Source organism: Mirounga angustirostris, unplaced genomic scaffold (genome assembly GCF_029215605.1).
Source record: "Mirounga angustirostris isolate CCGP_5_RB_7025 unplaced genomic scaffold, mMirAng1.0.hap1 SCAF_10, whole genome shotgun sequence".
NCBI lineage: Eukaryota > Metazoa > Chordata > Mammalia > Carnivora > Phocidae > Mirounga > Mirounga angustirostris.
In genome coordinates this window covers 58,340,036-58,359,069 of record NW_026991718.1, presented here as the reverse complement: position 1 = coordinate 58,359,069, position 19,034 = coordinate 58,340,036, and the positions used below count along the sequence as shown (strand labels likewise).

The 19,034-nt window shown below is 40.5% G+C and overlaps 1 protein-coding gene across 9 annotated transcripts in view; it reads left to right on the top strand.

Moving 5' to 3' along the window:
* Positions 1–19,034, top strand: part of EHBP1 (EH domain binding protein 1) — a 445,131-nt gene that overhangs the window by 94,090 nt on the left and 332,007 nt on the right. The window contains exons 1-2 of one of the 9 annotated variants that reach the window (XM_064572453.1): positions 11,200–11,438; positions 12,273–12,671. In XM_064572453.1, the coding sequence (XP_064428523.1) occupies positions 12,568–12,671 (104 nt within the window). In that variant the 5' untranslated portion in view covers positions 11,200–11,438; positions 12,273–12,567. Of the gene's footprint in view, positions 1–11,199; positions 11,439–12,272; positions 12,672–19,034 lie in introns of those variants that run through there. The other 8 variants (XM_054509849.2, XM_045884909.3, XM_054509851.2 and 5 more) reach the window with 8 other exon arrangements.

Sequence of the window (19,034 nt, the reverse complement as noted above, 5' to 3'; positions counted from 1 at the left end):
TCCAGGGAGAGTTTTCATTTTTGTCAATTAGATATGATTTATAAATAGAAATTATAGAAGAAAAGCCTTTAGGTAGTGAGAGAACATTTTAAAGAGTACATAAAGACATATAATATCTTCAATCTAAGACTACAGTTATACAATTTTAATCGTTTTTGTAAAAAACAGTATAAAAACTTAAGGGAGAATTTTTGAAAATTTTTATTTATTTATTTAGAGAGAGAGCATGAGAGCTTGAGCTGAGGGACAAGCAGAGAGATAGGGAAAGAAAGAATCTCAAGCAGACTTCCATGCTAAGTTCAGAGCCAGATGCGGGCTCACTCTCACGATCCTAAGATCATGACCTGAGCTGAAATCAAGAGTCGGATGCTTAACTGACTGAGCCACCCAGGCGTCCCTATTAAGGGAGAATTTTATTTTTTTTAAAGACTTTATTTATTTATTTGACAAAAAGAGAGAAAGGAGAGAGAGATAGAGCACACAAGCAGGGGGGAGCGGCAGAGGGAGAGGGAAAAGCAAGTTCCCCATTGAGCAGGGAGCCCGACACCATGCTTGGCTTGATTCCAGGACTCTGGGATCATGACCTGAGCCCAAGGCAGACACTTAACCGACTGAGGCACCCCTAAATAATTGTTTCTAACTGATGCAGAATGTGAGCTCCACGAGGGCAGGGATGTTATCTGTTGATGTGCTACATTCCCAATTCTTTTTTTTTTTTAATATTTTATTTATTTATTTGACAGAAACATAGAGAGCACAGATAGGCAGAGCAGCAGGCAGAGGGAGAGGGAGAAGCATGCTCCCCACTGAGCAGAGAGCCCAATGAAGGGCTCAATCCCAGGACCTTGGGATCATGACCTGAGCCGAAGGCAGACGCTTAACTGACTGAGCCACCCAGGTGCCCCTATGTTCCCAATTCTTAGCACAAGGCTTTGGGGTTAGTAGTTATTCACAAGATATGTGTTAATACATGAATGGATTTTTTACTAAAAATATCATCAAAGAAAATCAAAATCATAAAACTATTATTCAAAATAAGGTGCAAGTTACATTGTTGCCTTAAAGCTTGCAAAATCAGCTGAAAATTAATAAGATAATTAATTAATTAGATAATTAATTAAGAGAAAGCAGAATGAACTATTGGCAAAATTATTTGGTCAAATAACATTCCTGGGCATTGCAAATATCCATAGAACACAATGTTGAAGAGCAGTTAACTTTCGTCATCCACTTTCCAGCATGACATATGAAGAAGTACTCAACAAGTTATTTATTACTGACAATGAACTGCAGGATTTTGGCAATTATTTTGTAAACTTTGGTGTAAAACTGGAGAATAGGCATGTATAAGGTAGTTTTGAGTAGCTAGGAACTATGTTATTACAAGAATAAAAGAAGTTCAGCAGTCACCAATATGCTTCCTATTTTTGCTTTCATTGTTTGAGGACAGAGTGAATATTCTAAAGATGATCAAGTTATGACCTCTAAATATACACTTTTTTTTTAAGATTTTATTTATTTATTTGAGAGAGAGAATGAGATAGAGAGAGCATGAGAGTGGGGAGGGTCAGGGGGAGAAGCAGACTCCCCGCCGAGCAGGGAGCCCGATGCGGGACTCGATTCAGGGACTCCAGGATCATGACCTGAGCCGAAGGCAGTCGCTTAACCAACTGAGCCACCCAGGCGCCCTCTAAATATACATTTTTTTTAGCATATCTTGTGTGAAGAAAGATGTACAAGTCCAACATTCTTGTTTTCTCCACCGAAGTATAAAATACTTTTTATCAGGGGAAAGGTGGTCACATACAAGTTTTAGAAATGAGAAATGGGACACTGATAATGACAGATAATTATTTCTCACCAAGTATAGCTTAGCACTATGTTCAATATCTAAAATAGACTAACTTTACTTCAGGGATAAAATATCATGGTTTTTAATGTTGAAGATATCAGGATTTCTTGAGAAGCCTGAACTATGGCACAAAAACATAACTCTTGCACAACAGTTGACTTTCTTTCTTTGGAGGAAAATATCAGCGATTCATTATTGGGAATATTTAAAAATAGCATCCAAAAGTTGCTACAATATGAAGAAATATCCAGCAGATCTCACTGCTGGATATTTCTCACAAAGTCCTCTTTGCTAGCAGGCTATGTTCTACTCTCAGTAAGCTCAGTCACTAATTGGGTGATTTGCTCTAAAAAGAGAGATCTGGAATGATATGGCAGCTCTCTCTGGCTCCCATGTTATTGACCTTGCCCTGGAATTTTTCTCCACCTTGGCTTGCTTAGCAGATTGCCCAAACTGTGCATGAGTTCTATTGTCTGAAAGCTGGGTTCATTTTCCATCTCGACTCATCTGGAACAAGATTCTACAGGAAGGCTGCTTTCCTTTGGCCCATGCCTAGTGCCCTAGTAAGTGGGATTCTGCCTGATTTCAGCTAGCTGCTGGTTCCTCCCCACCCCCCACACTGTTTGAGATGGAAATGCTCTGATTTAATACCACATGGTGGGTATTCAATGCCCTCCCAGACTGTGAATTCCTACTGATTTTCTTTGCCTCTCCTGTCTAACCTTATTATTTCAGAAGATGTTAATTTTATTATCTTGTTCACACTAAAGATAGTCATCCAGGAATTATTCAGAGGAAAACACTGGTTGGATGCTCTATCTGGTTACCTGGAATATATTCCAATTTTTGAAAATATAGAATAAGCAGAAGTCAGTTTACTTTTTATGATTCATCAAAGACTCTTAACATTTCATGGGAAATGACCAATAGAACTTGGTCAAGAATCCCTACTGACTTTGTAGGAGATAAATTTGTGGAATTTAGCAAAAACTTTCTCAGAATGGGTTCCTAATTACAACTCAAACCTTTGCTGCAATACTTCTGGTAATAGTTCACTTATTTGTGATGTGTAAAGATCTCATAATTACACCTACCTTGACATACACAGTCTTGGTGCACTGGGACTTCACCATCCCGAGATTATCTCAAGTAATTTGAAAGGTCAGACTGAGAGGATGGTGCAGACCAGCAAGTGTACTCTAGAGTCATGAGTCGTATTTAGCTTGTCCACAATAGGATAGTGGGGCCAATGGTTTATGGCTGTCATCCACTCGAATGGTTAATGTCTTTGTGGTGTCGTTGCTACATTTTGAGTATCCACATTTTGAATATCATCCATGCCTGTAATAATTCTTGACGATTTCTGAGCCTTCTAATCATTCAACATATTGCTCCAGATTAACAATAGGAGACTGGCCTACTGAATCACTAAAGGATGCTTTTATAGACTTGCTTCTCTCCCTTTCTGAATTTCAAGGCTGTTAAGGATGTTCCTCTGTCTCCATCAACCTGGCCCAAGTTAGTCTTTCCTAGATGCCAGGGAACTGGACAAAACTGGGTTTTTAGCATATAAGTTAGGTTCTGAGATTAGTGTCATCTCAGATTCAATGTGCAAAAGTTCATTATGGCTAACTGCAAAGATTTGTTCATGGGAAACTAGCACGGAAACAATTTCACAAAAGGATACTCTCTTTTTAGTTCAAAGATGGCTTTCTTTTCTTTCTTCTTTCTTTCTTTCTTTCTTTCTTTCTTTCTTTCTTTCTTTCTTTCTTTCTTTCTTTCTTTCTTTCTTTCTTGAAAGAGAGTGAGAGCACATGCACGCATGCGTGCGAGAGAGCAAGCCCAGGGGGGAGAGTCAGAGGGAGAGGGAGAGAGTCTTTTTTTTTTTTTTTTAATTAACATATAATGTATTATTTGTTTCAGGGGTATAGGTCTGTGATTCATCAGTCTTACACAATTCACAGCGCTCACTGTAGCACATATCCTCCCCAGTATCCATTACCCAACTACTGCCTCCCTCCTACCCCCCTCCACTCCAGTAACCCTCAGATTGTTTCCTGAGAGTAAGAGTCTCTTATGGTTTGTCTCCCACTCTGGTTTCATTTTGTTTCACTTTTTTCTTCTTCCCCTATGATCCTCTGCCTTGTTTCTCAAATTCCACATATCCGTGAGATCATATGATACTTATCTTTCTCTGATTGACTTATTTTGCTTAGCATAATACCCTCTAGTTCCGTCCATGGCCTTGCAAATGGCAAGATTTCGTTTTTTGATGGCTGCATAATATTCCATTGAAGATATATGCCACATCTTCTTTATCCATTCATCTGTTGAAGGACATCCAGGCTCTTTCCATAGTTTGGCTATTGTGGACATTGCTGCTATAAACATTGGGGTGCATGTGCCCCTTCAGATCACTACATTTGTACCTTTAGGGTAAATACCCAGTAGTGCAATTGCTGGGTCGTACGGTAGCTCTATTTTCAACTTTTTGAGGAACCTCCATACTGTTTTCCAGAGTGGCTGCACCAGCTTGCATTCCCACCAACAGTGTAGGAGGGTTCCCCTTTCTCCACATCCTCGCCAACATCTGTCGTTTCCTGACTTGTTAATTTTAGCCATTCTGACTGGTGTGAGGTGGTATCTCATTGTGGTTTTGATTTGTATTTCCCTGATGCTGAGTGATGTTGAGCACTTTTTCATGTGTCTGTTGGCCATTTGTGTGTCTTCTTTGCAGAAATGTCTGTTCATGTCTCCTGCCCATCTCTTGATTGTATTATTTGTTCCTTGGGTGTTGAGTGTGATAAGGTCTTGATAGATTTTGGATACTAGCCCTTTATCGATATGTCATTTGCAAATATCTTCTCCCATTCTGTCGATTGTCTTTTGGTTTTGTTGACTGTTTCTTTTGCTGTGCAGAAGCTTTTTATCTTGATGAAGTGAGTGAGAGAGAGTCTTAAGCAGACTCCACACTGTGTGCGGAGCCCGACATGTGGCTCGATCTCATGACCTTGAGATCACAACCTGAGCCAAAACCAAGAATCGGATGCTTAACCAACTGTGCCCCCCAGGTGCCCCCAAAGATGGTTTTCTGATGCAGCTTTTCTATGCTTTCATATCAGCCAAAGAACTTGGGTCTTATAATAGAGAAAAAAAAAAAAAGGCTGTCTTTTAAGAGAATAAATATTAACTTCTAAGTATTTTAGAATTATTACTTGAGGTTTTATAGCAGGTACAAATTTCAATCTAAAAAAATTCAGGTTTGCAAGAAGCATAATTTCATTTTTCTATAACTCAACTCAATTTCTATTTCAAGCTCTGACTTCACAAGGGGTGGCAGACACTTAATCATAGTCAGCATAGCAGGGACTGCATCTAAACCAAGGGGATTTACACAGTATCAGGGTGTCAGAAGAAGGGGATGGAGCATTTGATCCTTGCTCCTCCTCTACCATGCTGGCTCCCCCCAAGATTTCCAATCTGCATCCTTCCTCAATAGCAGACATCCCCACAGATTGCTGCTGGGTCAGTCTTGGTCTATCAGCAAGGCCTCTTTAGGTCTGGTGGTTTCCGTTGCCTCTGCACCCTTTTGGATGCCTGGAAATCATCAGGCTGGATTTCCAGAACCTTCATGGTACTATGTAAGGCTTCACTGTTCATTTTGGTAACTATCAGCCACATGCGGCTATTTAAATTTAAATTAATTAAGATTAAATATCTACACTCGTTTCTCAGTTACACTAGCCACATTTCAAGTGCTCAGTAGCCCCAAGCAGCTAGAGGCTACTATATTGGACAGCCAGGCATAGAACATTTTGTTCATCACAGAAAGTTCTATTGAACTGTACTGTAAAGTCTTGGCTGAACTAGACACACAGTTCAGCTTTTTCTTCTCTTTAGGGTCTTGCCTCCTCCCTTTGGGCCTAACAAGGAAAAAGAATGTTAAGTTATCTCTCTCAGCTCTCAGATCACATAGATGGATCCTGTTATTTCAGTTGCCCCTCTCCACGGCTTGTGCCAGAATAGAGAAGAGAGCAGTAAGTCCTGTTCTCAGGGACCCACCAGCATCTAGCTTCGAAATACTTTCCTCCCAACTCTTCTTCCCCTTCCAGTTCAGGAAATCCATTTCTCTTCTTTCTAAAAGGAAGTTTTACTATTGTCTTTAGCAGCACTCTATGATAGGAATATAATGTGAGCCACATGTATAATTTAAATTTTTCCTATAGCTACATTAAAAAAGCAAAGTAACAAGTGAAATTAATTTTAATGTCTTTTATTTAACCCAATATATCCAAAATATTATAATTTCAACACATAATCAACATACAAACTATTAATAAGATATATTCCATTCTGTTTTTACATGCTAAGTCTTTGAAATTTGTGTATATTTTATACTTACAGCACATCTCAATTTGAACTAGCCATATTCAACGAGCAATATTGAACATTAGTGTTCAAGTCACCTGTGGCTAGAGGTTATGCTACTGAACAGTGTAGGTCTCTAAAAGGATCCATTTCATTACTCCCTAAAGGGCTAGGATTTTGAACTCAAAAACCAGGGGAAAATTCCCTGTTACTCTGCATCCTGTTATATTCCTTTCCTGAAACAATGAGCAAAGACCAGCCTACATGATGATGGGTGTGATGCTGAGGGTGTATTAGGGTGGGGTCAAGGAGGAGAAAAGCCAATAGGATAAAAAGAAGTACCTGGAAAAACAACTACTACAGAAACCATCAGTTAATATTTTGAAAGTATTAGCTTGCCTCAGTGAGTTTTTTTTTTAGGACATAAGAATTGATGTAGGATCGTCAGGAGTAAATTTGTTTACCATGGGCTTGAAAGAAATAATTTGGGGGTGCCTCAGTTGGTTAACTGCCTGACTCTTGATTTCGGCTCAGGTCATGATCTCAGGGTGGTGAGATCAAGCCCCTCGTTGGGCTCTGTGCTGTGCGTGGTCTGCTTGAGATTCTCTCCCTCTCTCTCTGCCCCTCCTTGTGTGCTCTCTCTTTCTCTCTCTCAAATAAATAAATAAATCTTAAAAAAAGAAATAATTTCATTAGCAGTTAAAAATTGCAGTAGTGTTGTATATAGTCTAACTGCTATGGTAACTGGAAAATAATGCAAAAGCCTGCAGTACTATTTTTGGGAGTAAATCTTATTACTAGGACTAAGGCACAGATAAGTTCTATTAGTAGTTAAATCCTGCAATAATACCTCTGACAATTTTTATTGTAAAAACTGTAAAACCTAAATATAAAAATTTTATCACCAGGAATGATCATAATTCAAATCTTTGGTTGCATTTCATAGATAGAATCCCCATTTTAGAGGTTTCTGAAACAGTGACTAGCAAAGCTGCTTCATGGAAAATAAGTTCTATAATTTTAAAATTGTCATGGCAAAGATTGAAAGTTTTGGGATGGCATTTTCCACTTATTTCTTCATATTATATCTTCACTATGAGCTTGATGATATTTAAAGGCAAAATTGAAATTATTTTAAATGTTGAATCTTCTGTTAAGTAAAACACCTATAAATTTTTGCATTCAACACCTGGGTCAAATGAACAGGACAATCAAAGTAACATACACCCACAGGTCTATTACACACAGATTAAGCCTGGGATGGAAGGAAGTGATAAATAAGACCTGAGTAAATAGGGACTTAGAAAAGAGTTTGAGGTGCAGTTCCCCTGTGGAAGTGGGGGGAGGGTCAGAAGGATGTACACACTGGTAGGTAGAGAGAATGGGAGGCCTTAAGAAAAAGGTAACTTCCAGCATGCCCAAAGATCTCAGCTAATATATGGTGTGAAAGGCGGTCATGAGGATTGAGGGTAAGTGAATTCTTAGTAATTATTATAAAATCTTGAGTCCACATAAGTTATTGGTTTTCCACTCTTGGTAATCACCAAGTCATTGGGAGAGGAATAATGTTAAATGCACTGTTTCTTTAGTCCTGAGGTAGCTATGTTCAGTAGCAACAAAGTATTGCCTGAGTATTCTTGAAGGTCTGGTTGTTTTTTTCTTGACCATTTATGAAACAAACACAATGGTGTACATTATTAATTACCACTTATTGACTGTTTACTATGTATCAAGTACTTTACCTACATATCTTCCATTTTTTCAACTTCCCAGAAAGGCAGGCATGGTTATTTGTTTGACAGAATAAGAAGCTGAGACTCATAGAGGTTAAGTAATTTGTGTTATTGTCTTGCATGCATGCTGAACATCTATTTCTGAAAACTCTTCTGAGAATAGGGATTGTATCTTTTATGTACTATTAATAGTATTTATATTATCAATAGTTGTTTTCAATAATTTTCAGCTAAGCAGATGAAAAAAATCTTAAGATATTCTGTATGGAAGAGTCTTCATAAATTTAGTTAGCAGATTAAAAAAAAAAAAAGTTATGAGAGAAGAAGTAGCTGTTTGATGGAGCCTCCAGGAGCCAGCCCATGAACTTGAGCTCAGCAGAAGAACAATGTCAAGGTCTGATCTTAATTACTTCATTTCTTTTTTAGAAAGATCTATTTATTTACTTGAAAGAGAGTGAGCAGAGGGAGAGGGAGACAAGCTGACTTGCCACTGAGTGGGGGAGCCTGACATGGGGCTTGATCCCAGGATCCTGAGATCATGACCTGAGCTGAAATCAGGAGTCAGATGTTTACCCGACTGAGCCACCCAGGTGGCCCATTCATTACTTCATTTTGAACCTTGGCCTCTTCTTAGCTACCTATGCAGCTAGAATGAAAGAGTTTACATCCAAGAAAAATACTTCCCCTAAAAAGAAAAGCAATGTCTTATAAGAAACTCTGTCAGTCTCTTGAGAAAATTCTCTAGGCGTTCTATACACTTTTCCTCCTTCTTCTTCCTCAAAAGAAAGACTTGTATTTAAAACTGATTTTTTTTTTAAGATTTATTTATTTATTCGAGACACAGAGATACAGAGAGAGAGAGAACATGAGCAGGGGGAGAAACAGAGGGAGGGGGAGAAGCAGGCTCCCTGCTGAGCAGGGAGCCCAATGTGGGGCTCGATCCCAGGACCCTGGGATCATGACCTGAGCCGAAGGCCGACGCTTAACCATCTGAGCTACCCAGGCACCCCGAAAACTAATTGTTTTTTAAAAAAAGATTTATTTTAGAGAGATGTGTGTGGGGGGGGGGCAGTTGTTGGGGGAGGACTAGAGGGAGAGGGAGAGAGAGAATCTCAGTCAGACTCCCTGCTGAGCACTGAGGCAGATGTGGGGCTGGATTTCACCACCCTGAGATCATGACCTGAGCTGAAACCAAAAGTTGGACACTTAACTGACTGAGCCACCCAGGTGCCCCCAAACTAATTGCTTTTAAGATAATTTCTTTACAATAAAGTCTCTCTCCCTCTCTCTCTCTCTTTTTGGGATGAGAAAGAGTATTAAATGAAACTAGGTTGACCACATAAGTTTGAAAAGTTCTGAAGAACAATAATAAATAGGATACAAAACTCTCCTGATCATCATGTGGGTTGTTCCTGAAGGGCAACTTAGATTAAAATAGTTTATGACCATTTCTATAAATTAGTCATTTAAAAAAACCCCATACACTTAAAGTCTGTTAATGATGCAGAATATATCACTATATGAGATCATAATGGCTGTAGGTTGTAGTGACTTAGTAAACCACTCAGGAAGGACATTTGAGAACTCTAAGATGTACAGAAAATGAGAATCAATATAAATATTATGGTTATCTTAATATTTTAAAATTAAAACTGTAGCAAAATAAGTGATATCTATGTCCTTTTCTGTAAAATGCACATTGTGTTCTTGTGGTATTATTAGATCACTTTATTGAAAATGGAAATAGAATTAGATACTATATTCCAGCTTTCTGTTTCCCCATCTCTCCTGATTCTTCAGTCACTCTCTCTCTTCTTTCTCTTGCTCTTGTGTCTATAGATGGGATCACCTCTCACTCACCACTGCCCTCCTCTCCTGTCCTTCAAAGAATACTTCCCTAGATAGACCCTAATAACTTTCAAGCTACTTTGTCCATCCACTCTGCTCTCCATCCTCAGTAAGATTAACAATGGCCCTTAATTGTTTCTGAGACCCTACTTGCTTGTTTTCTTTTCATGTTAGCTACCCTCTCTTTTTTCAAACTATATGCTGATTGCTTATAGGGTGCTCTTACTTCTCTGACCATTCCTCCTCAGTCTCTTTTCCACTTTACTCTGCTTATTCCTTAAATGTTGGGACCCCCCACCCCCCATATAATTCTTTGCCCTCCTTACACCAAGAGGTCTGTGACCACCTAAAATTGAAAGCAAATTTTTGTGTTTTATGATAGGATAAATTTCCCTCCTTGGGTTAGTGTATATAACTTTCATCATATTCTCAAAAGGATCCTTGGCTCTTTTAACAAGGTTAGGTGTCCCTGCCCTCACACTCTCCTTAGGTTATTTCATGCTCTTCTTTGCCTAGAACCACGCTTTTTATATGCTGGCCACTCCCGAATCATTTACAGGGGAAAAAGAACATAGCAAGAAAAATACACCAAGATTCAAAAAAATGTTGAAGAATCAGAACAAGAAGAAATTGCACCGTAAACGATTTTGCTTCTAGCTCAGCCTACTGTATCCCGTTGAGAACCAGTAGACTGAATGTTAGGTGTGGGTTGGCAGGGTCATTACTTAAAAAAGCCCCAGGAGAAATCGGGTGAAACCAAGGCTCTGTGCGCAACACCCTGGTTGCTAGTGGCGGAGGAGTAGGCGCACCCTGCTCCTAGGGTGGGAATAGGTGAGTACGGGAGAGAAAACTACAGGAGCCACGCAGCCCACAGCCGCTGCGAAGCCAACCCCGGCTCTACTTTCAGACTCCAGCCAGAAACCCCGCCCGGCACCCAGCGCGCCTTCGACGGACATCCACCTTAAGCAACCATCTTCCAGTTCACTATAAACACTCCTTACTCCTCCCGCCTATCGTTTCCCTCTCCAAGCCAATCAGAAGAGTGGGCGGCATCGTCCCTGGTGGGTTCCAATTTTTTTTTTTTTTTTAAGAAGGGTAGACTGTGCGCTGCGTTCCGGCTGGGGGAAAAACACCTCCTGAGCTAGGGGGTGGAGCCCCTGTTATGGGCACCCAGATCGGCCAATGAGGTGCCCCCACCACTGAGAGGCCCGGCCGCCGAGATGGGCGGGGCACGCGCGGTGCCGGGCCAATGGCGGCGGGGCGGACGGAGGTTGAGCCGCCGTGGGTAGGGTTAGTGTGAGAGGTGCGGCGGGGGAGGTAATGATGATGGTGGCGGAGGAGGAAGGCGGGGGAGGGGGTGCTGGGCTCTGAGCGGCGGCTCTGGCAGGGTTTTGTAGGGTGGGGGACGGTCGCGGGGCGACTCCGTCCGGGAGGGGGCGGGCGTGAGGCGCGCCGTCCGCCTGAGGGGCTGCAGACCCCGGCTCCCGCGAGCGCCGCGGCTGGCTCGGCTGTTCCATGTGGCTCCGGCGGGGATGGAGGACTCGGTGGCGGCGGCGGCGGCTGCTGCTGCGGCGGCGACGGAGGAGCGGCGCTGAGGAGGGAACTGGGCCAGACTCAGCCCGACAGCGGGATTAGAGGTGTGAGGAGGGGCCAGGAGTGGAGGTGCGGCGGGGCCGGGGCTCGGGGACCGGGCTGGGGTCTTCTGGCATCGCTTGGGTGACAGGGACCGCGGGCGAGCCACCGCCTGCCACCGCTGTGGGGCAGGGGTCTGGGCTCTGTGCGTGAGGAAAGGAGGCTCCCGCGGACTGTTCCCTTCGGAAGGGGGAGGGAGGCACCGCACCCCGCACCGTGCACTTGCCCCGCTGGTCATTGCTTAACGCCCAGGCAGGAGTTTCCATTTCCCTCCGGTTGGCAGCGAAGGTGGAGAGCCCGAGTGGCCTGGAGCCAGGACATTGCCCTCCCTCTGCCTTGAGATTTCCCTCCACTCCTCTTTCCCCATCCATTTCCCCCTCCGACTGAACAACAGCATTCCTCCTCGCTTCTTAATTTGTTCCAAGCACATATTCTAGGACTGGAGGCTATTAATTATCAGCCGAGAAACAAAGTTTATTTTAAAATGTTCCACTCCTCCCTCTGACTGGCAGTGGACATTAAACAGCATCCCTAGACTTTCCCGCTCTGCTCGCCCTTCTGTGATGCTAGGAGGGGGAGGTAGGGCCCCTACTTGCGTTTCTCGATTGTTGTTGATGGTGATTACCTGGAGTGTTGCTCCACGTCTTCGGTGTGAATTGTAATTTCTTCCTTGATGTCTTGCATCCTTGATGTTACTGGCTTTTGAGGTTGGTGTTTTGTTTCATTGTTTGAAAAACATGCAGGGAACTGAGGTTGTCTGTTGCAGTGTTATCTAACATGGGTGGTTAGTCACTCCTCATGTTTCTCTCATATTTTTCTCTCTTTGTTTTGCTTTTCAGTCCTCCAGATTATACATCATATAGCTCCTGAGGTGGAATGGTGATGTCTCCATGAGGGAACCTCCTCTCATTCATCCTGTCATGTGTATCATACTGTTCTTGACTGGGCCATTCATCTAAGATGGGATTTACCCTGTGAAACAGGGAGAAGACTTATGGACCCCAAACATCATTTCAAGTTGTAGTTGAGTTTTTTAAAGTACAGACATACATGCAAAGCTTCTTTGCTTTGGGCCCTCTGCTTTGTTAAAGCTGCTGTATTGCTAACCCAGAACTGCTCCAGTGACTGATCATCATGGCTTCAGTTTGGAAGAGACTGCAGCGTGTGGGAAAACATGCATCCAAGTTCCAGTTTGTGGCCTCCTACCAGGAGTTGATGGTTGAGTGTACCAAGAAATGGTAAGACATGTCTGGGGGTAGATTTTTTGTGGCCTAAACTCACTGTGGCCTAAAGTCAGCTGACAGCCGACTCACCTTTCTGTAGTGCACGAGTGTGTACAGGCTGGGCAGGGAACAGATTACTCCAACAAGTCCTGTGGTATGCACTGTTGCTGCTGGTACCATCCCTGTGGGTTTTAATTACTGCACTTCAGTATGGCTCATAGGACTGTAGCTGTGAGAGCTTGCTAAGTACAGAAGATTTGGTCTTGAGGTCTTTCATCATTAGTGTTAGCATAACTTTGATTTTTTTATAATTTGAAGGAGATACAGAGAATGCTATTGAATATTGTAAACATATGCATATGTATTGTAACGTATGCGTTTTAATAGAGTTATAGAAATCTATATTCTTGTGGGGTGGTGATAATCTATTTTATTTTGTTCTTGATTTTTCATTTTTCTTGGCTTAAAATAAGTAATTTTTCATTATTTTAATAATGGAATGCCAGTCCATAATACAACCTTAGAAATTCTTTTGTTATATGCTTAGTCAGGCAACTGTATTTTATCTTAATTGCCTAATGGGATACATTTCTTGGCCAGACTTAAGGAAGCAATTAGTAGTTCTGGCCTATGATTTGCTTCTTTCTACTTGAGCAAAGTAAATTTAGGGCTTTCTTTTCACTGTCTTGAATGGTAAGCAAGAATTCTTATTTAGTAAGAGAAAAAGAGTTAATGTTAAGCAAATGGTCCTTTGAGTTTTGATTTATTACAGTGTTTAAGTAGTATTACTGCAAAAATAAGTCCATTTCATTGTCCACAAGGACTGTAATCTCATGTCTGTACCTCTCTTTTTAACATCCTTTTTATTAGATGAAAAAATAAATTGCTCTATTCTAGAACTCTTAAAGCATATTTGAATATTGGGAAACTAGTTTATGAATGCTTTTCTCTTGGACTTGTTAGGAATGTTATGTGCAATTCAAGAAATGCATGCACTGATTACCTACTTTACACTAGGTACTGTGGCTTTAGAATTGAATATGACATAATCCCCGCCCTCAAGGAGCTCACAGTCCAGGATAATAACAGTCATGTAAATCAATTCACTGTGATAGGTACAAGAATACAAATATGTATGATGTAGGGATTTTAATGTCTCCATCACTTAACAGTTGGTTATCCTTGGGGACAGGTTATTTAGTTTTCTGTGATTTAGTTTCCATATCTGCAAAAGAAATAATGGTACCATTTCATAGGAAGAGTTACTGTGAAGATTAAATGAGTTAATACATGTAAAATGCTTGGAACAGTGTCAGGCACAGTAAATGCCCAGTAAATGCCTTATTACTTACAAAGTTGGCAGTGGGGAAATAACTCTTTAAGGGTAGAGGGTCTTGGGATGGCTTCTTGGGTTCTGAGTTGGGTTTTGAAAGATTCACAGTAGTTGGCCAGAAAGCCAAGGGGGAAGAAATGAAGGATATTCTCGACTAAAGCAACAGCCTATGCAAAAAGTATGGAGGAATTAAATAACATGGGATGTGCTGGAAATTCAAGCAGTGTAGTTTGTTAATAATGGGGCTTAAAGTGCAGGATGGGAGAAGTGCAGTGGGATATGATGTTAGAGAGGTAGGCAGGATTCCAATCATGGAAAGTTATGTGCTTAGACTATTATATGTGGCTTGGACTTTATTCTGTGATAGTGAAGGGCTTTGAGTAGAAGATACGTTAGGTTTGCATTTTGGAAAAATCACTTGGATGATAATGTGGAGTAAGGATCATAATGGAAAGGGTGATTGGAGGCAGCAATGTCTGCCTACTGTTGCAGTAGGTAAGGTGAGGGAAAAGGCTTAGACTAAAGCAGAGCACAGGTAATTGAGAGGAACACTTAGGACACAAAATGGATAGGGCTTGGTGGTCATTTCAGTCAGGGGTCTGGAAAAGATGGGGATGAGAGAGAGAAAGGCCTAGATTGGCCCCCAAGTTTCTGGTTTGGAAGACTGGGTACTTAACTAACCTAAACTAGGAAATGAGGAAGATCCTCATTACAAGTATTTTTTTAACTGGGCAGTATACTGGGAATATCAACTTTTAAGATGGTTAAATTTGAGTCTCCTTTTTTTTTTTTTTTTTTTTTTTTTAGAGAGGGAACACAAGCAGGGGGAGTGGGAGAGGGAGAAGCAGGTTTCCTGCTGAGCAGGGAGCCCGATGCGGGGCTCGATCCCAGGACCCTGGGATCATGACCTGAGCCGAAGGCAGACGCTTAACGACTGAGCCACCCAGGCGCCCCGAGTCTCCTTTTTTTAAGGGCAATAGAACATATCAGGTGATTCTTTTTTTTTTTTTTTTTTTTCAGGTGATTCTTTAGTGACAAAATCAGTTTCTTCCCCATAGTTTGCAGTATGGCTGAATTTTTTTTTTCCTTGAGAAGTATGTAAGTTGTTATTAATATGTCTCAATGTGAAAGCAAGAATGAAAATTTAACTCGATTACAGTTGAATAGATGGCTTGATCATTTTTAGGGATGGCCATTACGGTACACCTATTAAATTAGGTCTTTATGATAGGATATGGCTTTAACACTAGAAGCATTTGGATGTTCTGGAATTTTCAATTTTATAGTAATAACATGGAAGATAAATTGCAAATGTTGAGAGGATAAGAAAATAGATCTGGTATAGAGAAGAAGAAATAAACTGTAAAAAGAGAACAGATAGCATTCCATTGGGATTGTGTCTTTGGAGGTAACCTGTATATACAGGTTCCATTGGCTTTTAGAACTGTGCTATTTAAAGTGTTTTCTGAGAAGCAGGAGCATTTGCAACATTGGGACCACCTGTTAGAACTGCTGACTCTCAGACCCTGCCCCAGTCCTACTGAGTCAGAATCTGCATTTTAGTAAGATCCACAGTTTGCATATTAAAATTTAAGAAGCAGCATTTTAAAATAATGTTTTCAGCTTTCCCAAGTGTCCATTCATGACTCCAGGATAAAGTATATTCAGAATATACGGACTTCTGCATGAATTTGAAACTCAGGGAATGAAGATGAAACTCAAGAGATTCAGGAAAGGCATAGTGTGTTGACGGAAGAGGGTCATGGGAATCAGGGTATGTTTTTCAAGAGGGAATGTGTTCTTCCTGTGATTAAGGAGAGGAGAATGTTTCCCATGTTCTTTTGTCATGGCCATAGGGTATGAGCCTGGATATGACAGATAACAGGATGAAGGTAAGGGTTTAAGGATATTTTTTTAGATCTAGGCCATGAGCAAACTCACAGTACTTTACCTTTGATCAAAGGATGGATTCTATAGATTAGAGGATTTGGGGCTTATGCTTTCTCAAAGTTCTTTTCTCTGTTGCTGTCTTACCTATTTTACCTTTGCTCTGGCTGATGCGTGTGAGTTTCTTTAGTTCAGTAGAGTCCACTTCCTGATTCTTTCATGTTGTAGTGGTTCTAGAACTTAGGTGAGGAACAAAAGCCTGAATGACTTATTAATCTAAGAGAAGGACACTATACTGTGAGGTCCTATTCCTCATCACTCCTTGATTGCCATGTTAAGGCTCTAGCAAATATGGAGTTTGTAGGGGTTTGTATCTCCTACTCCTATTGTTGTCTCAAAGTCATTTAATTATTAATCACTTAATTGATAAAGCTGTTGGCAAGTAGTGAGATGGCCACTGGAGCTGAGTTGGAGGGAAAGAGACTGTGCTATCTTTTTTCTTAGTTTCTTTCTTACCTAGTTCTTTTTTATCATTTGCAGGCTTTTAGATTCTGAGAAAAGTCTTCACTTTATGAGCTTTCAGGTATTTAAGGAAACTACTTCAAAGTTGGCAAGTTGTGGTTATAATTTAGGTTGTAGAATTCAGTTCTGGTAGGAGCTCCCTAATATATGAACCATTATGTATGAGTATATATTATACTTTGTGTACGTGTCTTTATCATCTACCTATATGAACATATTTTATCTAGGTTTTTATATTTTATCTAATTCTCAGTTATGGCATTAAAACGTATTTAAAGTAGTATAAACTTTTCCCAAAAAGGCATAAATATATTTGTTTCTTATCTTTCCATGTCATGTAAGAATTCCTTTTTTTGTTTTTAAATATATATTTAATTATAATTTATTTTAAAAATAGGTAATACAATCACATGGCTCAATATTGTAGAGGTACCAAAGGGGTGTGTGTGTGTGTGTAACCCTGAAAGTAACTCCTCATTTTCTCTATTATTCCATACCTCTTTGCAAACCTTGTGATCTCAGGATTTGAAAAGTAAAAAAAAAAAACAAAAAAACACCACACACAGCTCTTTCTAGTGCTTAAGTTTGTGATGCTTGCCTGTTAGATAAAATATAAACTCCTTAATATGATATTCTAGGCTCTCTGTAGTTGATCCCAATTTAGTTTTCCATTGGACATTAGAATGTTGCATGTACTTTAAGTATTAACCTGAGTTTATGAAGGCCAAATTATATTCATAAGTACTCATTCAGATCCACTTCTTTGGATGGCTTAAGCAAGCATTTCTCTATTGGCCATTTAATGGAGTGAGAGGTACATCAGCTTTCATGTAAAGAATCTACTTTTGAAGTACGTTAAAAAAATAATTGGATACAGCTTTTTTTAGGAGTCTGTTTTAGGAGTATCTGGAAGGCCATTGTGTCTAGAACAAGGGATAGATGATAAAGAGGTGAAGTCTGAGAAGTAGGTAGGGGTAAGTTAATGTATGGCCTTGAGATCACGCAAAGGGCTTTTGGATTTTAAGTGTATAGGAAGCAATTGGAGAAGTTTGAGCAGGGAAGTGATATAATATGATTTACATTTTAGAAAGATTATTCTGGATGCTTTGTGGAATATGAATTGTCATGAGTAAAAATGGAAGCAGGAATACTAGTTAGGAGGCTATTGTAGTAGTCCAAGTAGCGGGGGGGGGAGGTGGTAGGAAATGGTCAGATATATGCAGGTAACACACATATACTACCACCACACTTTACTGAGGTGTAACTTAAACTTTTGCATCCAGTAAAATACATCAATTTTAAGTGTATAGTTCAATAGGTTTTGACAAATGTATACACCTGTGTAACTGGAAACAAAGGTTTTGTTATAATTGGCAGGACTTAATGATGGATTAGATAGGAGGTAAAGTGAGAGATGGCTGAACAAGCAGGTGAATGCAGTGTTAATTACATGGATAGGGGACACCTGAAGAAGAAAAGGGGGACACCAAGAATTGGCTTTGCTTTTCTTAAAGTTTGGGACATCCAGATGGAGATCTTAATTAAGCAGTTAATTAGAAGAGTCTCGAGGTTAGGGGAGAGAAGGGATTGGAGTCTCTTAGTATATAGATAGAATATATAACCATGGGGCTGTAAGAAATTTCCTGTGGTGTTAAATAGATTATGAAGACTGAGGACTGGGCCTTGGGACACTTCAACATATAGAGGTAGGAAAGAAGAGGAAGAGCCAGCAAAGACTGAAAAACAAGCAGTAGTAAGGTAGAGGAAAATTAGGAGAGTGTATTCTTCAAGGAACCAAGTGCAAAATGTATCAGGAAAGAAGTGTTTAACTGTGTCAATTCTGTTGAGAGGTTGAGCAAGATGACAGTGGATTTGGCAAGGTGGAAAGAGCTGGTGACTTTGAGAAATGGTTTCACTGGAGAGGTGGGGATAAAAGCATGATTAGACTGGGTTAGAGGAAAGGAGGTGAATATGGTCAGTGTAGATACTTTTCATGGAGAATTTTGCTACAAACCAGAGAACTAGGTAGTAGCTGGAGAGGGACAAGGGGTCAAGGTATGTCTTTCACACGGAAGATATTGCAGCACATTGGAATGCTGATGGAAATGGTCAGTAAAGAAGGAAAAACTGATGATGTGCTGGGAGAGGAGGTAACTTCAGGAGAAAAGTCCTTGAATAAGAGAACAGGAACAGGATCCAGTACACAAGTGTAAAGGTTGAACTTGAGTAGAAGCAGGGACAATTCATTGTTAAAAGGAGGGGGGTAGATGACATGGGTAGAGAAGCAGGTAAGTTGGTAGATTTGGTGCATGAGGGTGTGGACATTCTCTTCTGTTGGCTTCTGTTTTCTCAGGGAAATAATATTAGAGGTTATCAGCCGAGAGAGGTAACAGAAAGAGGTGTCAAAGGATTGAGGAGAGAGGAGGTATTAAATTGTCAAAACAAGAATTGACTGGGGAAATTCAGAAGGATTGATGGGTAGTGCTGAGGAGCTTCTTAACTTTGTGGTCATAAATTTAAAGTGAATGCAACCAGCAAGTTTGCAAATTTTAATTCAGCTATGTTCCTTGTTTGGGTGCAGGCATAGAATAGGCAGAGTTAGATTTAACTAGGGATGGGTTTTCTCAGGAATGTAC